Consider the following 19,342-nt stretch of genomic DNA (forward strand, 5'->3'; position numbering starts at 1 on the left):
TTTTTGCACAACAGATCTGATGGGAAACCGTTTAATCTTGCAAGGCTGAAAGCTAAACCCAAGGTGCGGGAAGTCCTCATCAGAGATTTGCTTTTCGCAGATGACTCAGCTGTAGTGTCACACACAGAAGACCAGCTTCAGAAACTGCTGGATCAGTTCTCCAAAGCATGGAAGGACTTCGGGCTTTCCATCAGCCTAAAGAAGACAAATGTACTTGCTCAGGACGTTGCTGACCCTCCATCAATCAGCATTGACAACTATTCATTAGAGGTCGTCCATGAGTTCATTTACCTCGGGTCCACCATCACTGACACCCTGTCATTGGAGACTGAGCTAAATAGGAGGATCAGAAAAGCGGCCACAACTCTGTCCAGACTCAGCAAGAGAGTGTGGAGTAACATCAAGTTGTACACCCACACCAAAATGCAAGTCTACAGAGCCTGCATCCTCAGCACCCTCCTTTACGGCAGCGAGTCTTGGACCCTGTACTCCCGCCAGGAAAAGAGGCTGAACGTCTTCCACTTCCACTGCCTCAGGCACATCCTTGGAATATCATGGAAGAACAGAGTGTCCAACACCGCCGTCCTTGAGCAAGCTGGAATCCCAACCATACACACCCTCCTCAGGCAGCAGCAGCTCCGCTGGCTTGGCCCCGTCCACAGGATGAATGATGGAAGGATTCCAAAAGACATCCTGTATGGTGAGCTAGCCTCTGGCAAAAGACCTCCTGGACGCCCCCAGTTGTGCTACAAAGATGTTTGCAAGAGGGACCTCGGGGGTAGACATCGAGCCGTACAGTTGGGAGGAGCTGGCAGACGATCGCAGCAGATGGAGGCAGGAACTACACAAGGGCCTTCAGAAGAGTGAGATGAGGATCAGACAGCTAGCAGAGGAGAAGTGAGCCCACAGAAAACACAGTAAGGACCTGCCAGACACCCATTACACATGCAACAGATGCATCAAGGACTGTCGCTCTCGTGTGGGCCTTCACAGTCACAGTCGATGCTGCAAATGATGATCCCAAATGGAACAACGAAATGCGCAATCCATAGTCTACGTAGACTGAAGGATGCTGCTGCTGCTACTACTACTACTACTACTACTACTACTGGGAAAGTATTTATAGAACAAGAACTTAAATGGGAAAAGATAGTTCTGTTTGCTTTGTTTATAATTTGTCTTCAATGGCATCATCCAGAGACCACCAAAATCACTTATTTTAGAATCTGGCTCCAGATGAATAATCTGAATAAAATGTCTTAATATTGTCAAGCTCCTTGAATAGGATGATCATCTTTAAAATTCCACTTCTTTGCTCGTTTGATTTGTTTAAAAATTATAAGCTGTCAAGAGAAGCTACCAAATGCAGTTTAGTCATTTCAGGTAGCTTGCACATAATATTTCTACAAAGAAAACCTTCATTTTCTGCTGCTCTGACCATGATTTCCACAAGATCCATACCTCACCCATGTACATGCACAACTTTCTTGCATCTCTGGATTGGGTTCCTCTGCACATTCCCATTGATTATTTTTTCTTTTAAGCAATTTTTATAATTACCTGAGACATTATGTGATCGTAATGGGAGAAGGTACGGATTTTTGAGGCACTTGATTGAGTGAGTTATATAACTAGGCAGAGGAGCAGTGCTAAAGAAGTCCATTCTATCAGCTGGAAGTGGCCCTTTCCCGACAGTTAGTAAGGAGGCATAAATACCAAACAAGAGAAATTATTTTATGGCGATCTAGCCACTGCCAGTTTCTATTCAGACCCATTCTGATAGTGTCAAGTTTGCATATGAATTCCAGCTCTGTCCATTCATGCTCAAGTCTCTCTTTGAAGTTTTTTTTGCTGAAGTATGGCAACTTTTTAGTCTGTTATTGAATGTCGAGGGAGGCTGAAGTGCTCTGCTATTGGTTTATGACTGTTGCTGTTCTAGATGCCTGATTTTTGTCCATTTATGCTTTTGCACAGTGGCAGCCCAGTTTGGCCAGTGTACATGACAGCACATTTCTGGCACATGATAACATGTTACATTCACAGATGTGCAAGTGAACGAGCCCCTGATGGTGTAGCTGATGTGGTTAGGTCTTACGATGGTATCACTTGAGTAGATATGCGGACAGAGCTGGCAACAGGGTTTGTTGCAGGGATTGGTTCTGGGTTAGTGCTTCCGTTGTGTAGTTGCTGGTGAGTATTTGCTTCAGGTTGTGGAGGCTGTCTGCAAGCAAGGACTGTCCTGTCTCTCAAGATCTGTGAAAGAGTGAGGGATCATCTTTCAGAAAAGCTATAGATATTTGATGATGTGCTGAGGTGGCTTTAGCTGGGGACTGTAGGTGATAGCCAGTGACATTCTGTTAGTTTTCTTGTTGGGCCTGTCCTGTATTATATGACATGGCTGGGATGACTTAGCAGGGGTTGATCCTGCTTGGGACAGAAGGTTGGACTTGATGACCTCTTGAGGTCCCTTCCAGCCCTATGATTCTATGATACTCCTTGGCTCTGTCCTTCTGTTTCTTCACTTTGCCAGGTGGATACTGTGGTTTTAAGAGTGCCTGACAGAGATCCTGTAGGTGCTTGTCTGTCTGAGCAAATGGAGCAAATATGGTTGTGTTTTAGGGCTTAGCTATAGACAATGGCTTGTGTGGTATCTTCTGGATGAAAGCTGGAGGCATGTAGGTAAGCGTAATGGTCAATAGGTTTCCAGTATAGGGTGGTGATCATCACTTATTGGCACTGTAATGTCCCGGTAGTGGATCTCTTGTGTCGTGGTCCAGGCTGAGTTTGATGGTGGGGTGGAATTTGCTGGAATTCTTCAAGGACATCCTTCCTGTGAGCCCCCATGATGATGTTATCAGTGTATTGTAAGTAAAGGAAGGGCACTTAAAATAAAACTTCTTTAGCTCTCATCCTTAAGTCAGCCATAAAAACGTTGGCATACTGTGGGGCCATGTGGGTACCCTGAAACCTCCTAATGTATGCTAATCCTCCAGCCTCTTTCTTTCCAAAATCAGATGAGTATATCTGATCTGTGAAATGTTTTGACAGGAATGAGCCCTAATCTCCCTGGGCATGTTCAGTACTGAATAACTCAGTATTTCTCAACCTTTTTCTGTCAAGTGCCCCTTCTTCAAAAAAAATAAGTACTCCCAGTACCTACAATTTTCAGACACACAAATTTGTTTCTACCATTGCAACACATTTCTTTAAACGACTTAATCGTAACTGGCTGGCTGGAAGAATTTGCCTGTAGGCAATAAACTTATCATCATACTTTATTGTGCAAAAATTAGATGATCATAAAATAAGTCCAGGTCTTTTTTATTCATAAAAAGGTTGAGAAACACTGAATTAATGTACCTTCAGCAAGAGCTCTGCATACCCACAAGGGTTCATGTAACCCTGGTTGAGAATCACTGATATAATTCATTATAACTATGTCCCTACTCACTACAAATTGTAAGTTATTTCAGTCAGGGATCTCTTCTTTGTTTACCATGCTACAAATTGTTATAAAGTGACGTACAATGATAATACTACATTAATAGTTGTAGTTAATAATGGCCCTGCAGATATACACATGACTGTGAGGTCCATGTAGAAAAAATGTGTAATCATAAAAAATGGATAATTAAAGATTCAATTTCTACCTTATCTTAAACATTTTTGATTTTTTAGTGCCTTGAAATGTTGGAATGTTTAGGATTACCTTGGGTTCAAGCAGCTGGTGAAGCGGAGGCAATGTGTGCTTATCTGAATGCAAATGGATATGTGGATGGCTGCATCACCACTGATGGAGATGTTTTCTTGTATGGAGCTCAAACAGTTTATAGGAATTTCACCATGAATGCAAAGGTAGAGTGTTAAGATTTTTGGAGTCTTTTTTCTTCAGTCTTCTTCAAACACTTTTCTTATATTGCTCAAATAAATGTGAAACACTGTACAGTTTTTGAACAGGTAACTAGGTATCTGCTAGGGCTACTCGCTCACCCCTCTCTTGATTCTTGTCCAACTGACCAGAAGCAGAAGAACAGAGTCTAAACTGCAGACAGTGCAAAGTTTTTTGGAGTTAATCGAGCAAACATATCCATAGCTCCATACACCACCGAGCTTTCCCCCATCCCTTTTCCCACCTCCTCCTTAGCAAGCTTAATTATACCTAAATGCATAGCCCTAATCCCACCCCTTACAAATAATTTATGGTCTTGTTCCATTTTGAATGGTTGTGAGTCTCAAGACTTAGGTGCCACCTCTGTTGTGCCTCATGAAATGATTCGGGAGTTAGATCATGTTTTGGCCAGGGTCATGGTTTCTTTGGCTTTTTAGTGTTTCTCATGCTTCCCCATGTCTTCTTTTGCCCATTTTAGCTGATTGTTTGGCCTGGCCTTGAGACAGGACTTTAGGCAGATGTACATGAAATTGCCACCAAAATCAGCAACACTTGAACTCTCTTCCTTTGTTTTCTCATTATAATATAAACCCCAGTTGGTTGTAGGCAAGTGCAACACAGTGTCTTTTATTCATACAAGTTAGAAAAAATATCAAAGTCCAAAAGGGAAATGAAACCCAAAATTTTATGTCTGTTATACAGGCCTAAATATTCTATTAACATCACTAATAATGTTGTTCTTTTATCTTCCTATGTTTGGTCTTTCTTAAAATCTTTGCTCTTATACAGCAGTCTTGCTTCCCTTGAGTCAGTAGCATTCAAGCACTGAATGAACAAGGAAAACAGCAAAGTTGAATAATAAACATAAAATCACCTGCTGTCTGTTTGGGTTTTCTATTACATTAATTATTATGCATCTTAAATCAGTAAATCTTCTGTAGACACAGCCCTTCAGAGACAATTATGTGCCTATAGGAGCATCAGATCCGGAGGGTTAATAAAGGCAAATTCACTTATTTGCATCTTACATGTACATGCCATATCTTATAGAGCAAGGGTTGAGTGTACAAGCCCAATTGGTTCCCGACTTTGTGCTCGTAGGTGAAAACTTGTGAGAGGGACACTAAATTCTCATTAAAATACATGTAAAAGTCTCTGATTGGTTCCTAGAGCTTGGGGAAGGAGTGGCAGCAGGTGGTGCTGCTTTTGAAAGGTAAGTGAACCTTGGGTTTGGGGGTTGGAAAAGGTTAAAGGCTGGGATCAGTTTGGGGCCATGACTGAGAAGAAGGGTTAAAACCTGGTGGCTGGTTGGGTCCGTGGGGTGGGTGGGAGGTTAAGGCTGCTGAAGGTTGTGTGTGTGTGGTCCAGCAGAGGGTGGGGTCTGGCTGCGGTGGGTTTGGTCTACTGGGCTGGGTGGGAGGGGGGTCAGGCTGCCACGGGGCCAGCGGAGGGGGGTCAGACTGCCACAGGGCCAGTCTGCGGCCAGCACGGCAGTTAAGGCTGCAGCAGGTTGGGGCCAGCGGCAGGAGTCAAGCTGCTCTGGGGCCAGTGGGGGGGTGGAGGTGGGTGGTCAGGCTGCCACGGTTTTGGGCTGCAGGGCTGGCAGGGGGTCAGACTAGGGGAGGTTGGAGCCATGGGGAGAGAATTAGCCTTATATTAGCGGTGGGGAGTTCACTGGTAGAGTGAACAAAGGTAAGTAAACGTGTGCCTCATTTAAGCGAGTACTCTTAGTCAAGTACTCATTTAAAGAGGGACTAGTATATATCTATGGCATGACCAGTCCAAAAATGAATGCCCCCAATAAAACTACCTGATTAAAATTAGGAATGTAGTTAAGAATACCATGGGTGGAGAAGACAGAACAAATAACTCTCCTTTTTAATCTTCTACAGTATGGAATTTTAAATGTGAGAGAAACTGTTGTTAAGCTACGAAAAAGTGCTTGAGTCTTCGTGGGAATGAATGTAATGAAGAGAGGCAAAACTGGGAGCGCATAATTTTAAAAAGATTAGGGGGTTGCACTCCCTGCTCACTACACTTGCCAAACCTTCTCTCTTCCCAAGGAGCTGGGAAGCCATGCAACTAGCCCCAGCCTTCCTGAAGGGTTGGGGAGTCATGCAGTCAGCCCTAGCCTCCCTGGAGCCTCCACTCTGCCCTCACCCCTGCCCCATGTCCTACTCTGTCTGCCACCTGGGAAGGCTTGTCGGAGGTTGCTATGGGAGCTCCAGTAGGGCAGTAAGAGCAGTGGGGCAGAGCTTGGCCACCTCTGTCCATGGGCCAGGGAAAGAGTTGGGAGCAGCTGTTGCCAGCAGGCCATCCCAGAGAGAGAAGGCGCTGCTCAGAGACAAGCTCCAGCTGCTGCTACTAACTCCCCCAACCCTTGGGTCTGGCAGCAGGAAGCCACTGCCCTGTCAGTAGCAGCAGCTGAAGCTTGGCTCTGAGTGGTGCCTTCCCTCCCCAGCAGAGGAGACATAAGAGTCTGCTCAGAGCCAAGCTGCATCTGACAAAGTGGGTCTTTGTCCACGAAAGCTTATGCTCCAATATATCTGTTAGTCTACGAGGTGCCACAGGACTTCTCATTGCTTTTGTGGGTACAAACTAGCACGGCTACCCCTCTGATACTTGCTACTGATGGGAGCTGTGTCCTGCTGCCTGGTCTGGGGGCAGGAGAAGTTACAAGCAGTAGCCAGGGCTTGACTCTGAGAGGCACCTTCCCTCCCTGTCATGGCCTGGCAGCAGTGGTGGGACCCAGCTCCTTGCCTCCCAGCCAAGTCTCAGGACCAGTGGCGAGAGAGGGACCCAAGGCTGGCAGGGGTGGAGGTGGGGAGAGGGCAGCCCCAGCCTTCCTGGGCCTCTCCCACCCCACTGCCCTGCTCCTCTCCCTATCTCTACCCCTCTCCTTCCCCGGGCGGCAGAATGACGTGTTGCCATCATTTTGTCACCCAAGAGAAAAATATTAAAGTAGGTGCCTTAAATTAGGTGTTCAAATAGTCATTAAAATGGATAGTAGTACTACAAGCTGTTTAAATATCTGTCAAGGTGTCTAAAAAGTTTGATAATTGGGTTATAAAAGCCCAAAAGCCTTCCCCCAGTGGCCTGGCTGTTAGGCTGGCAGCCATGCCGCTGGGAGAAGGCAGGGAGAAGGGGCTCCAGAGCGGCATCAAGTTGCAATTAATATGCGTTAAAGCAAGTTATGCGCAACTTGAAGCCGCATTTGTCAAGGGTTTACTGTACAAGATGATATTATGTCAATCATGCCTTATTTAACAAGGATAAATATTTTGGATTCTTCTGTGCTAGCAGCTGAACAACAGTAGGACCCCTTGCTGTTAATCTGTGTCACCAACAAGTCAATTTGCTGGTTATTCATGGTTTTTGCTAACTGTTACTAGCTGTAATATTTTTCTTTCAGGACCCACATGCTGACTGCTATACAATGTGCTCTATTAAGGAGAAGCTAGGCTGTGACAGAGAGTCCCTGATTGGGCTAGCAATTCTTCTCGGTTGTGATTATCTTCCTAAGGTGAGTAAGCTGAAATATAATTATTTGCCATCCTCCTGTGACTTATTTTTTCTGAGCATACAGGATCAATTAAGATTTGAGCACGCTTTTTAATCCATGTATCAATTAAAAAAAAAAAAGAAAGATGGAGAGAGACCCAGGATATCCTGACTCCTACTCTGGCTTCTTTATGTATGGTGGGAGGTCCAGATTGGCATAAAGGGGCTCCTAAAATGCCTGTTACTCTTTTGGAGATTGAATTCTACTGAACCCTCTCTCAGGGCCTGGAACAGGTAGCAGCATATCAGTAGCTTCCCCCATTCTGCTCTTTGGGCTATAACACTTCCCAAAGGCTTCTAGCAGTACTTGGTGTAGTATTGCCTCTGATATGTTCAACACGTGCTATTTTTGTACCCCCATCTATGGATTCTGTAAAGCACTTGGGATGTAGTTGTTTAAGCATGTGAGGTCCGCTTTGTGTGAAAGACTGTATAAAAATGTTGTATTAGACCTAACATATCTCTGTTTTACATTTTCTTAAACTTTACTATGTTTTCCTCTATCTGAAAGGGAGTCCCAGGAGTTGGTAAAGAACAGGCTTTAAAGTTAATTGAGACTTTACAAGGTCAAAGTTTGCTGCAAAGGTAAAGTTTAAGTTTGCCTCTCTGCTTATGGTAAAGTTTCAGATCTCTATTATGGTTATTTTCCTGTTGCCCCAACAATTCTCACATCTAGAAATCCCTCTGATCATAGTACATACTCAAAAGTACATTTACTGCAAACAAATTGCATAATGGAAAACTGAATATTTTTAAGAGGGTAAATTAGATGGCAGGATTTATTTCCCATCTTTAGCTAAAGTGGTACAATCAGCATGAATAATCTATGGAACTATAGGCTGAAGCTCTCTAGTCCGGCACTCTCTTACCTGGCAACATGCATAATCTGGAGTGATTTCAGTTAGCCAGATAACTGCTTATCATGGTGTGGCCAAGTTTTCTGTGGTCACATAAAGTTTGTTTATGGGCACCAGTCCTGGCTGTCAGAGTTCTGTACTGTTATTTAGCTGTAATTTACCCCTACATGCCCAGTACTCAGTGAAAGTATTGGTGAGGCAGCTAGACAATATTGACCTCATGTGGTCTGGCAAATCCTCTCATTCAGCACCGATCAGGTTCTGCGGGTGCTGGATTAGAAAGTTTCAACCTGTACAGTACATTACCCTTTGTAATGTAATTTTAGGTTCACTCAATGGAAAGAACAGTTTCAGTGTGGTAATACACCTGCTCCAACTGTTAACAAGATGACTCATTGTTCTGTGTGCCATCATCCAGGTCAGTATCAAAAGGGGTAGATTTTTAATTTTGTTTACATTTTGTTTGTTTCCCCTCATCCCATCTTGGTAACAGTGCTACCCTGCATTCTGGAGTCTTGCAAAGAAAATGCCTTTTAATGAAGGACAATGCCCTTTATTTTTTTTAAATGAGTTGCAGTAAAAGTTGCTTTTACGCAGGTCTCAACATCTGCATTATCTTTCTTTAAAATACATAAAAGTTCCTTCTTGAGGATTGGTAACAGAGTAAAGACTTAAAAAGAAGGGGAAAAAAAAGCCCTTCAGGACAGTGGTTCAAGCCTGGGCCCTGTTGATATTGAGCAGAAGGTGTTAGTGTTGGGTGACTGCTAGGTGGTCTAGGCCTAGTTTGGGGCAGACTACTTCACAGTTGACATCTTTTTGGCAGTGTCAATGAAGAAGGCAAAGACTGAAGTGACATTTAAATTGAAAGTTCTGCCACTCCTTCTCTCTAGCACTGTTGGGCTCTCCATTGACAGGATGGCAAAGAAGATTTGCACTGCCACTCTTCTTGCAGTGTCTGTGTTTTATTTTTTAAAGTGACATTCAGTCTGAAGGACAATCGGCCTGGTGCCTTTAATTCAAACCAAATGCTGCTTCCAGCATTTTTTTTTAATGTTTTGTGGTGTGTGTGGAGGGCAGGCATTTATTCCACAGATTTATCAGAGTCTCACATACGCATGGTGTTCGTGGGGGTTTTGGGACATAATTTTTCCAGAATAACATTTTGTAATATTTCAGCTAACAAGAAAAATCTAATTTTTACTGTAACTGTTACTTGGTATTGATAGTGTACTTAGCTCTGTATCCAGCAGCTTTTGGTGATATAACCACATATGCTCAACTTCATGAGACCATCTTCTGTGGTTTGGGAAACATGGTTCAACTCATTCTCTCTCTCCCTTTTTCTGTAGGTTCTTGTAAGGACCATAAGCTTAGTGGATGCAAACTGTGTGGAAGTGTTAAGTACTGTGAACCTCATGACTACCAGTACTGCTGCCCTTGTGAGTGGCATTGTTCAGAGCGAGAAAAACAGACAAAAGCAGTGGAGGACAATATCAGAAAGTAGGAATGTCTTCAAAATGAACTGATCCTCATTGCTTTCAGGTGCAGGATGAGCATGAAAGTCCTGCATCACACACATTTCCATTCTTTTTCTAATGCATATGTTTTACTTGCAGGAAAGCTAGAGGTTGTGAGGGATTTCCATTTTCTGAGGTAACTAAAAAATTGGCGAAAAGTTTATTTTGAGTTAGTAAATTGGATTTTAAGCTTTTCCTTTAAATGTCCCCTTTTGCTTTCTTTAAAGGTTATCCAAGAATTTCTTATAAACAAAAACCAACTAGTCAGGACACTGGAGTACCAGAGGCCAAATTTATTCTCCTTTCAGGTACAGAATGATGCCTACAAACCAACTTGTTTGATGTGTTGCAGTGGTTAGTCAGGAATGCGCTTGACAATATTAATGTTAATTAGTATCTTTAATGAGTGATAAGAATGAAAGAATATTATGACAACTTTCAGATTTCCAAGCATGTATATTAAATTAAGGCCTGAGAATAGATTACTAAATGTAGAGAGAGATGTAGAGGGAGGAGAATGTAACGACAGAAAACGCAAAACAGGGTCACTCACAACTACTGCAGCTTTGTCTAAGAACAAAGCTCCTTTTCATATCCTGTCCTGAACTGTTGGGTTCATACAGTACCTGGCTCTCGCTTGTCAGTTCTGAATTGCTGCCTACCAAATGTGGGGGCTTTTCTGGGAAAATTTCCTAAAATTTCAAAGATCTGCCCTGGCATGCTGCCCAGAGGTTATGTGAGTGGGTGTAGCTTTTTACCAGCCTGCTCTATGAGTAGGAGAGTGATACCAATGTATCCATAACACTGTTTTAATGTACAAGGGGTCAGATCAGCCTAGTACAACTGACTTCAGCATTACTGTATGATTTACAGCAGCTATGGATCTGGATCGCTAATGCATAGCTCCATATTTCGTGAACAAGATGTAACTTTCTGTCTAGTGGGAAAGGAGGAGAAGGAACCATTAAACGTGAAAATAAGGGAGAGGGGGAGAGAGCAGGAAATAACTGGAAATACAAGAGAGAAGGAAAACATTCAAGAAAAGGGCAAGGATGAGAGGACAGAAAACACATGAGAGAGACTGTACAGAATAAAAGAGAATTTTATAGCAACAGTTATGGGTTGGTAAAAAGGGACACAAGGTAATGTCCATTTGCTAATCTGTAGCAAAGGGAGCTTCATCATTTAAAAACAAAAGTGAACACTTTTCTCTTATTCCAAGAAATCTGTTTCATTATTGATGTTGTATTGTTCTTCTGAGCCTTAATGCTATAAACTATGCCTTTATTGTGCTGTTGAACTAGGCTGACTGCCAATAGCCTACCAGTGCAAACTCTGTATTTAGATGTTTAATCACACTCATAGATGTGTTGTAATTGTACTCTAGCAACACAATAGGAAACATAATTAAAATGTATACATGGTGTTGTACTTAATCAACGCAATTGAAGAGTCGCAGAATGGTAGCTATCAAAACAAAAAAACAGTCAACTAGCACTTTAAAGACTAACAAAATAATTTATTAGGTGAGCTTTCGTGGGACAGACCCACTTCTTCAGACCATAGCCATACTAGAACAGACTCAATATTTAAGGCATAGAGAACCAAAAACAGTAATCAAGGAGGACCAATCAGAAAAAAATTATCAAGGTGAGCAAATCAGAGAGTAGAGGGGTACAAGGGGGTAGATGAAGAATTAGATTAAGCCAAGTATCCGAACGAGCCCCTATAGTGACTCAGAAAATGCCCATCCTGGTTCAAACCACGTGTTCATGTGCTGAATTTGAACATAAAAGGCAGCTCAGCTGTCTCCCTTTCAAGAGTGGTGCAAAAATGTTTCTTCAGTAACACACAAACTCTTAAGTCATTAACAGAATGGCCCCCCTCCATTAAAATGTTGACTAACCAGTTTGTGGATCTGGAGTGTCTTTATGTCTGTTTTGTGCCCATTAGCTCTTTGTCTAAGGGAGTTTGAAGTCTGTCCAATGTACAAAGCATCTGGGCATTGTTGGCACATGATGGCATATATGATGTTAGTTGAGGAACATGAGAATGTGCCCGTGATTCTGTGAATAACCTGGTTAGGTCCAGTGATGGTATTTCCAGAAAAGATATGTGGACAAAGCTGGCAGCGGGCTTTGTTGCAAGGAAAGGTTCCAGGACTGGTATTCCTGGGGTATAGACTGTGGCTGTTGGTGAGGATCCTCATAAGGTTGGGAGGTTGTCTGCAGGAGAGAACAGGCCTGTCACCTAGGGCCTTCTGGAGTGTGGCATCCCGATTAAGGATAAGTTGTAGGTCTTTAATAATTCGTTGCAGTGGTTTGAGTCAGGGGCTGTAGGTGATGACCAGTGGTGTTCTGTTCTTGGCTTTTTTGGGCCGATCTTGGAGTAGCTGGTCTCTGGGTATTCATCTGGCCCTGTCAATTTGTTCTTTTTATTTCTCCTGGTGGGTAATTCAGGTTTATGAATATTTAGTATAGATCTTATAGTTTTTGGTCTCTGTCAGTTGGATCAGAGCAAATGTGATTGTACCTAAGGGCTTGACTGTAAACAATGGATCTAGTTATGTGTGCAGGATGGAAGCTAGAAGGGTGTAGGTAAGTATAGCAATCAGTGGGTTTCCGGTACAGTGTGGTGCTGTGTTAGTCTGCATCTTCACAATATAAAAAAGCAGTCCTGTAGCACTTTAAAGACTAACAGATGATGCATTAGGTGATGAGCTTTCTTGGGACAGACCCACGCTTTCAGATCTGGAAATTCTGATGAGAGCAAACTGGCACGATGAGCCAGTTTACTTTTAACAGAATTTTCTGATCTGAAGAAGTGGGTCTGTCCCATTGAAGCTCATCACAACTGAAGAATTTACCTTCAAGTAGAACAGATTTGGTTAAAAGTCTGTAGGTAACATTTGAGACAATTTACATTGCAAAGATTAGTGATGCCATTTTATGCTAATAACAGAAATAGGCCAGGTCTTTATGCCTTGTGTGATTATGTTCTTGTGCCTCATAGGCTACGTCTACAGGTGCACGCTACATCGAAATAGCTTATTTTGATGAATAACGTCTACACGTCCTCCAGGGCTGGCAACATCGACGTTCAACTTCGACGTTGGGCAGCACCACATCAAAATAGGCACTGCGAGGGAACATCTACACACCAAATTAGCACACATCGAAATAAGGGTGCCAGGAACAGCTGCAGACAGGGTCACAGGGCAGACTCAACAGCAAGTCGCTCCCTTAAAGGGCCCCTCCCAGACACAGTTGCACTAAACAACACAAGATCCACAGAGCCGACAACTAGTTGCAGACCCTGTGCATGCAGCATGGATCCCCAGCTGCAGCAGCAGCAGCCAGAAGCCCTGGGCTAAGGGCTGCTGCACTCGGTGACCATAAAGCCCCACAGGGGCTGGAGAGAGAGCGTATCTCAACCCCTCAGCTGATGGCCGCCATGGCGGACCCCGCTATTTCAATGTTGCAGGACGCGGATCATCTACACATGCCCTACTTCGACATTCAACTTCGAAGTAGGGCACTATTCCCATCCCCTCATGGGGTTAGCGACTTCGATGTCTCGCCACCTAACGGCGATTTCAACTTCGAAATAGCGCCTAACACGTTTAGCCGTGACGGGAGCTATTTCAAAGTTGGCGCCGCCACTTCGAAGTAGCGTGCACGTGTAGACACGGCCATACAGAATTCTCCCATGCTTATTGTGCTGGGTGATTTCAATGTCCATTGGGACAATTATTCTTCTAGATTGACTTACATACCACCCAGCAACATAACTCTGGAATCATACCAAGTAGTTACACACAGCATAAAAGAAGACTGTCCATCTAAATTTTGTTTTGGGTCTGCTGTACAGAAGTTGGAAACTATACACTTTTGGTTAGATCATCTCCAGGGCTAATGTTAAGGCTCACATTTCCCATTTATCACTGTTTGTATGAGTGGTATACAAAAGATGGACCATTAATGAGTACTCTGGTGGAATGTGATAAAAATCTGTGGTTGTGCATGCATAGTAAAGATATTTTATCAAAATTTGATTAGAAAATGTTTAGCTTTCAGTGGGGTCTTCTCATTCAAGCCACTGACACTACAGAAATCCTCCCTCACCTCTTAGTTGAGCAGGCTGCTGTATCTGTCCTGTTTACGGATGTCCATTATTCTTCTACCTTGCACTCAGAGGTTATTTAGTGTCTTACACCAGTTTGATACCTGCCTTATGGTGGAACATAAAATAGATATTTAAAGTGCTCATTGAGAAAACTATTAAGAACACTGTAACAAAAAATAGGAAAGTATTAAAGTTGCATTTGTTAGCAGAGATTTGCTTTTGAGAAGATGGATTGGACGAAACACTATGCTTGCAACAAAATGTTGTCATTGTTGACACACTATGACCTGATCAGAAGAAAGTCTGGTCAGACAGATATGGAGCAGCTGAAAGCAATACGGTAATGTAATTGAGAAGTTTTTGAGTTCTCTCCACTTCTGTTCACCGTTCTGTTCACAGTTTCTGTTCACTTTTATCACCGGAGAAAATATTATTTTTATTGAAATAAAATTTACTCCCCCCTTTTGCCCTGATTCCTTAGCTATGTTGTTGCCTTTAGAAATAGGTAAAAGCTTAAATAAGTGCTGCATTTCTGTTACAGCTGTTACACAAAAGTGTAAAGTAAAAATGTCTAGAAAAATTTCCTTTAATGTTAGTTTAATGTTAATGAGTCTTCATACCCTTGCTTTTATCCATTGTCCTATCAATTTCAGTGGGGCAGTAATTAAGATACAGTGTTATGGACATGAGTCTTTGCTCGTTGAAATCAATGTATGATCAGGCCTGTGGTCTTTAAATTTTACATGCTAATGGTTTACAGCTGTGGAGCTGCAGTTCTACGGTTTTACTCTTGTCAGAGCTCCTAGTGAATGTCTCCTTACTGTTCAATTCTGCTATACCTGTCTACACAGAGGCTATGTCTACACTAGCCCAAATTTGGACTACTGTAGATACGTCCAGAATATCATTATTGTCTAACACTGTTAATCTGTCAGATCAGTTGCAACTGTCAGTGTAACAAAAAAAAAAATCAGCTGTGTATGCACACATGTACACGTACACACACAAAGCAATACCTGAGTAAACTGCTGTAGCCAGACAGAATCCCCCTGCTCTACTCCATCTTGCCCCTTTTAGGTGCCTCTGAGCACAAAGAAACAGCACAGTCTTAGAATGTTTGAAAGCATAGATGCACTTATCTCAAGCCCAGTCTTTTGATGCTTCAAAACACAGATGTGCTGTGTCAGCATGACCCTGGACTGAAGAATACAGATAAGGGGGCTAACAGGCTAGCTGTTGACCACAGGGCCTCAAACTGCCCTTGGCTGGTACTGATAATTGATACGCCCACACTTCCTCCCAGAAGAGGAATCTCCTGCCCATACGAAAATAATGTCCTGTTTTAATGATTTAGTTATCTCTATCTTACAAGTGTAAATTAAATTGCAACTGCCTTGTAAGAACTGGTGTCACAAAGACGAACCACTACAATTGGTACCTTTAGATAAGGAAGAATGTGCGTGACCCAAGGGGTATAAAGAAGGGCCCGGCAGACCACTCTAAATGAGCTCCAATTACCTATACCTGCAGGTTGGGTAAGGTCTTTGCCTCCCGAGAACCCAGGGGACGCCCTCCTCACATTGTTCTTCCCGAGGGATTCAGTGAACGACGTTGGCTATGCCAGGAGTCGAAGGACACAGGGGTGAAAATTATACCTGTAATGTACTTTTCTGCACATTTAATAGTAGGAGCTCTTTAGGCTGAGGCATCTGGTCCTCAAATAGGTAACTTTTCACTTGTAATCTAATTGGCATGTCATATGTATCATCCTACTAGTAGTTAAGAAGATAGAGCAATAACCTTGTAACCATTAAGATTCTTGTTTCTGCTTTTAATAAATAGCAACCATTTAAGCTTTCAGCCTGACTCCTTCCAGTTACTGTAACTCAGCCGAACACAAGCAAAGAACCTTAGCTGTTTGGCTATATCAGCCTGGTCAGTGGTAAGGTGCAGTAAAAGCTGAGCGCTGAGTCGTGCTGCCTCCACAGAGCAGACTCTTGGGGCACCCATCAGCCTCCCTGGCTGCCCACTTCGAAGGGACAGTCTGTCCTAGCAGTTAAAGACTCGGGTGGAATAAGCTCTCTGCACCAACATTTGGGGCACCTGTCAGCCACACTGGCTGCCTGCTGTGAAGAGACTGCCCGTCCTAGCAGTTGAAGACTCGGGTGGAACTCTGGGGCATCCGTCAGCCACTTTGGCTGCCTGCTGCAAAGGGACTCCCGGTCCTAGCAGTTAAAGACTCGAGTGTGATAAGGCTCACCGACCACTCATTACCCAGCCATCGGCTAACTGCACAATGCAGATAAAATGAACAATTCTTCTGTTTAATTTGCATCAATTACAAAATTAAAATTTTGCAATAGGTTTGTGATTTTTCAGATTTCTTTTAGAGAAAGAAAATCACCTAGTGAAGTTGTTACCATGTCTGCTTTTGTTTCACAGGATAGTCAGGACACGTGTAAAAAATGGAATTCCTTGCTTTGAAATTGAATGGGAAAAACCAGGTTGGTCCTATCTTAAAAATACGTGGGTTGTTCTGTAATGTAACCACAGACAGTGCACAAAAGTCAGACTAAGTCAGCTACTCCTCTGCTGCTTAAAGGAGGTGTGCAGCCACCAGTGTGCACACGTGACCTCTTGTACTGATTAGACAACTGTTCTCTGAATGTGTGCAGAAAACAGACGTTTTTAAAATCACCTGAAATTAGCCATGGTTGCAAGACAGGCTACTGGGCTAGATGACCTTTGTCCTGATCCAGTGTGGCTCTTCTTATGTTCTGAAACTGACTGAAAATGCGTGTAATCTACTCTTAGGAGGAATTTTGTCTTTGGCAGTCTTCAAGTGTGTCAGAGCAGCACTTAGTGCACACTTGCAGGTAGGCAAAGTTGCCCATTACACTAGCTTGGGATCACAGAAGCACACTGGACTTGAATTTTATTCCTTTCTGACCCCAGAATATCCCCCATTCAATGGTGTCACTACTTCAGAAGAAAAAATCTCCCATGATGAGAGAATCACAGCTGCCTGCAACAGACTGGTACGAAGAGGACATGGTGGACCAGGGTGGCCTTTATACTTCTTCTACTGACCTTAATATTTGAAAATTCATTAAGGAAAAGGGAACTGTATTGTTCTTACTTTGATCTTTTCCCTTCCTTCATGCCCTCAGCCCTAATATACCTCTGTTAATTTTCTAGCGTATTATGTTGCAGCAGATGATCAGTCCACAGAGTCCTTTGTGGTTACAATAGAGGAAGAATCTTTGTTTCAAGCTGCCTATCCTGACATTGTTGGTTTGTATAAAGTGGAAAAGTTGGGAATTTTGGAGAAGAAACAGAGAAGTAAGTTGGAAACCTTATCAGTGACTAGCAATATGTGGGCATTGCCATAACACAAATAATATAGAAATTTTCAGAACTATCTCAGCTTTTGCATAGCTATGCTACACCATATTTGGTCAAAGTTTATGACCCCCAGTAAGATCCCATCTCCTTTCACCTTGATCCTTTTCATCTCTGCTAGTGCTATAAATTCTTAACAGTTACGGTTAATTGTTTGGTTTTTTTAATTTTGACAAAAAAGCCCTCACCTATTCTGATGTTTGGTCTTTGTTTTTTTCAGGTAAGCAGAGTAAACCAAAAGAATTCTCAAATGTTGATGATGAAGTTGCCGATCTTCTATCTCTGATGAATTTGCAGTCTGCCTGTGAAAGCTTTCCCAAGCAGGATTCCAAGTCAGATTTTAAAACTCTTCCTAATAGTCAAACAAAACAGAAAAGTGTCTCTAAATCTAATGATTCAAATTTAGCTGCAGATTTGTGCACTCCAGTTGTTAAGTTACAAAACCCAGCATTTACCCTTCCACTAACAGCTTCACTCACCACTCGATATCAGAGTGTCTTAAGTGATTCTCTGATTCCACCAACACAGTTTACACAACTCCCTGAGGCAGCATCCTCTTATACTTACTCTATGATACCTGATCTACAACTGAGTGCCATTGACTGGGAAGGAACCTCCTTCAGCACATCACCAGAACATGTTGGTTCTGCCTGTTGTGTGATGACTGAGATTGGTACATCCAATAATTGTATAAGCCAACCATGTATGCTTCAGCACAGGACATGGGAAGACACAAAATATTCTGTTTCTACACAATCTGATGAAGATTCTTGTAGCAGTGCAGAGTACTTGGTTCCAAGCCCTACTCATCTGGAGGGACAGCTTCAGACATTGCCTTTAAGAGAACGACTCTTTCTGAAGATACCTGTGCAGAAAAGTACTTCACTGCCTCTACATGTAATGCAATCAAAACCTTTACAAATGTTGAAACAAATGAAAAAAACATCAGTTCCTGAGATTGTTTCCACTTATCCTTCAATGCAAGTAAGTCACACCACAAACGAAATGAAAATGTTAGCAGAAAAATCTGTGAAGGACTGTAGTTCACAAAATTACCAGGAAGTACAGAAAAAAACTGGAAACCTAGGAAAAAATGAGGCAAAACACCCCATACAAAGCTTTTCAAAGTCTGTGGGTTTGAGCAGTCAGGCTGAAGAAGCTTTGCATTCTGAAGCTGAATCACTGAAGTTATCAAAGGTCACAGATGACTGTCACATTAGAAAATTCTGTACTCAAGCTGCTTGGACAACATCAATTAAGAAGAGTGTGTGCCATGAGAAACATTCTTCTAGTGAGGACAGTGATGATGGGAATGTGAAGGATAAATATCAGACTTACGGAATTAAACAGCAAAGGCAACAAATTCCAGTGCAGATGAAGGAAAACATCACCAAGGAGAGGAGTAACAAAGGGTCATATCTTTCAGTGAAAAGGAGAGAGAGAGAGGTAAATTTAAAAATAATTAGCAATAATTTGTTGACAGAAGTATCTCCAAAACCTACCTTTGTAGTGGAAGCTAACAGTTTCCCAAGCCCAGTACAATCCTTTAGGAGATTAGATACCTGTTTTTCTCTGCAGAGAAGCAAAAATGATGACTGCGATGTCTGGGTAGATAGTCCTCTGCCTCTGTCTGAAAGGCTCAAACTAAGACACAAAAACAATTAAGACTTCATTAAAAATATATATCATGCTAAACGATTCACTTAGTGTCATCAGGGTCTACTACATAGTTCCTCTCTTCAATTTCAAAGCATTGATGGATGTGCACCCAAGAGACACTGTGTTGCTAAGTTGACATAGTCATAATTAATAAAAATTAATTATGTCTATTTGGTACTGAAGTTTGAAATATAAACATAATCAAAGTTTCTGCAGAACCTGGAGGGCCGCTGACATGCACAGAAATCCATGTATGACTGTTGAGTGTTTTCTTGACATAAGCACCATACACAAGGATATAATATACAACATTGTTATTGTATTCCAAAAGA

General features: G+C 42.4%; 1 protein-coding gene across 1 annotated transcript in view; it reads left to right on the forward strand.

Moving 5' to 3' along the window:
• Nucleotides 1-19,016, forward strand: part of GEN1 (GEN1 Holliday junction 5' flap endonuclease) — a 35,483-nt gene extending 16,467 nt beyond the window's left edge. The window contains exons 4-14 of the mRNA XM_074988976.1: nt 3,679-3,855; nt 7,302-7,412; nt 7,962-8,035; nt 8,634-8,725; nt 9,657-9,807; nt 9,924-9,960; nt 10,052-10,132; nt 14,159-14,289; nt 16,392-16,453; nt 17,148-17,291; nt 17,572-19,016. Of these exons, the coding sequence (XP_074845077.1) occupies nt 3,679-3,855; nt 7,302-7,412; nt 7,962-8,035; nt 8,634-8,725; nt 9,657-9,807; nt 9,924-9,960; nt 10,052-10,132; nt 14,159-14,289; nt 16,392-16,453; nt 17,148-17,291; nt 17,572-19,016 (2,505 nt within the window). The remainder of the gene's footprint in view (nt 1-3,678; nt 3,856-7,301; nt 7,413-7,961; nt 8,036-8,633; nt 8,726-9,656; nt 9,808-9,923; nt 9,961-10,051; nt 10,133-14,158; nt 14,290-16,391; nt 16,454-17,147; nt 17,292-17,571) is intronic.
• Nucleotides 19,017-19,342: the final 326 nt, after the last annotated feature.

Source organism: Carettochelys insculpta, chromosome 3, assembly GCF_033958435.1.
Source record: "Carettochelys insculpta isolate YL-2023 chromosome 3, ASM3395843v1, whole genome shotgun sequence".
Classification (NCBI taxonomy): domain Eukaryota; kingdom Metazoa; phylum Chordata; order Testudines; family Carettochelyidae; genus Carettochelys; species Carettochelys insculpta.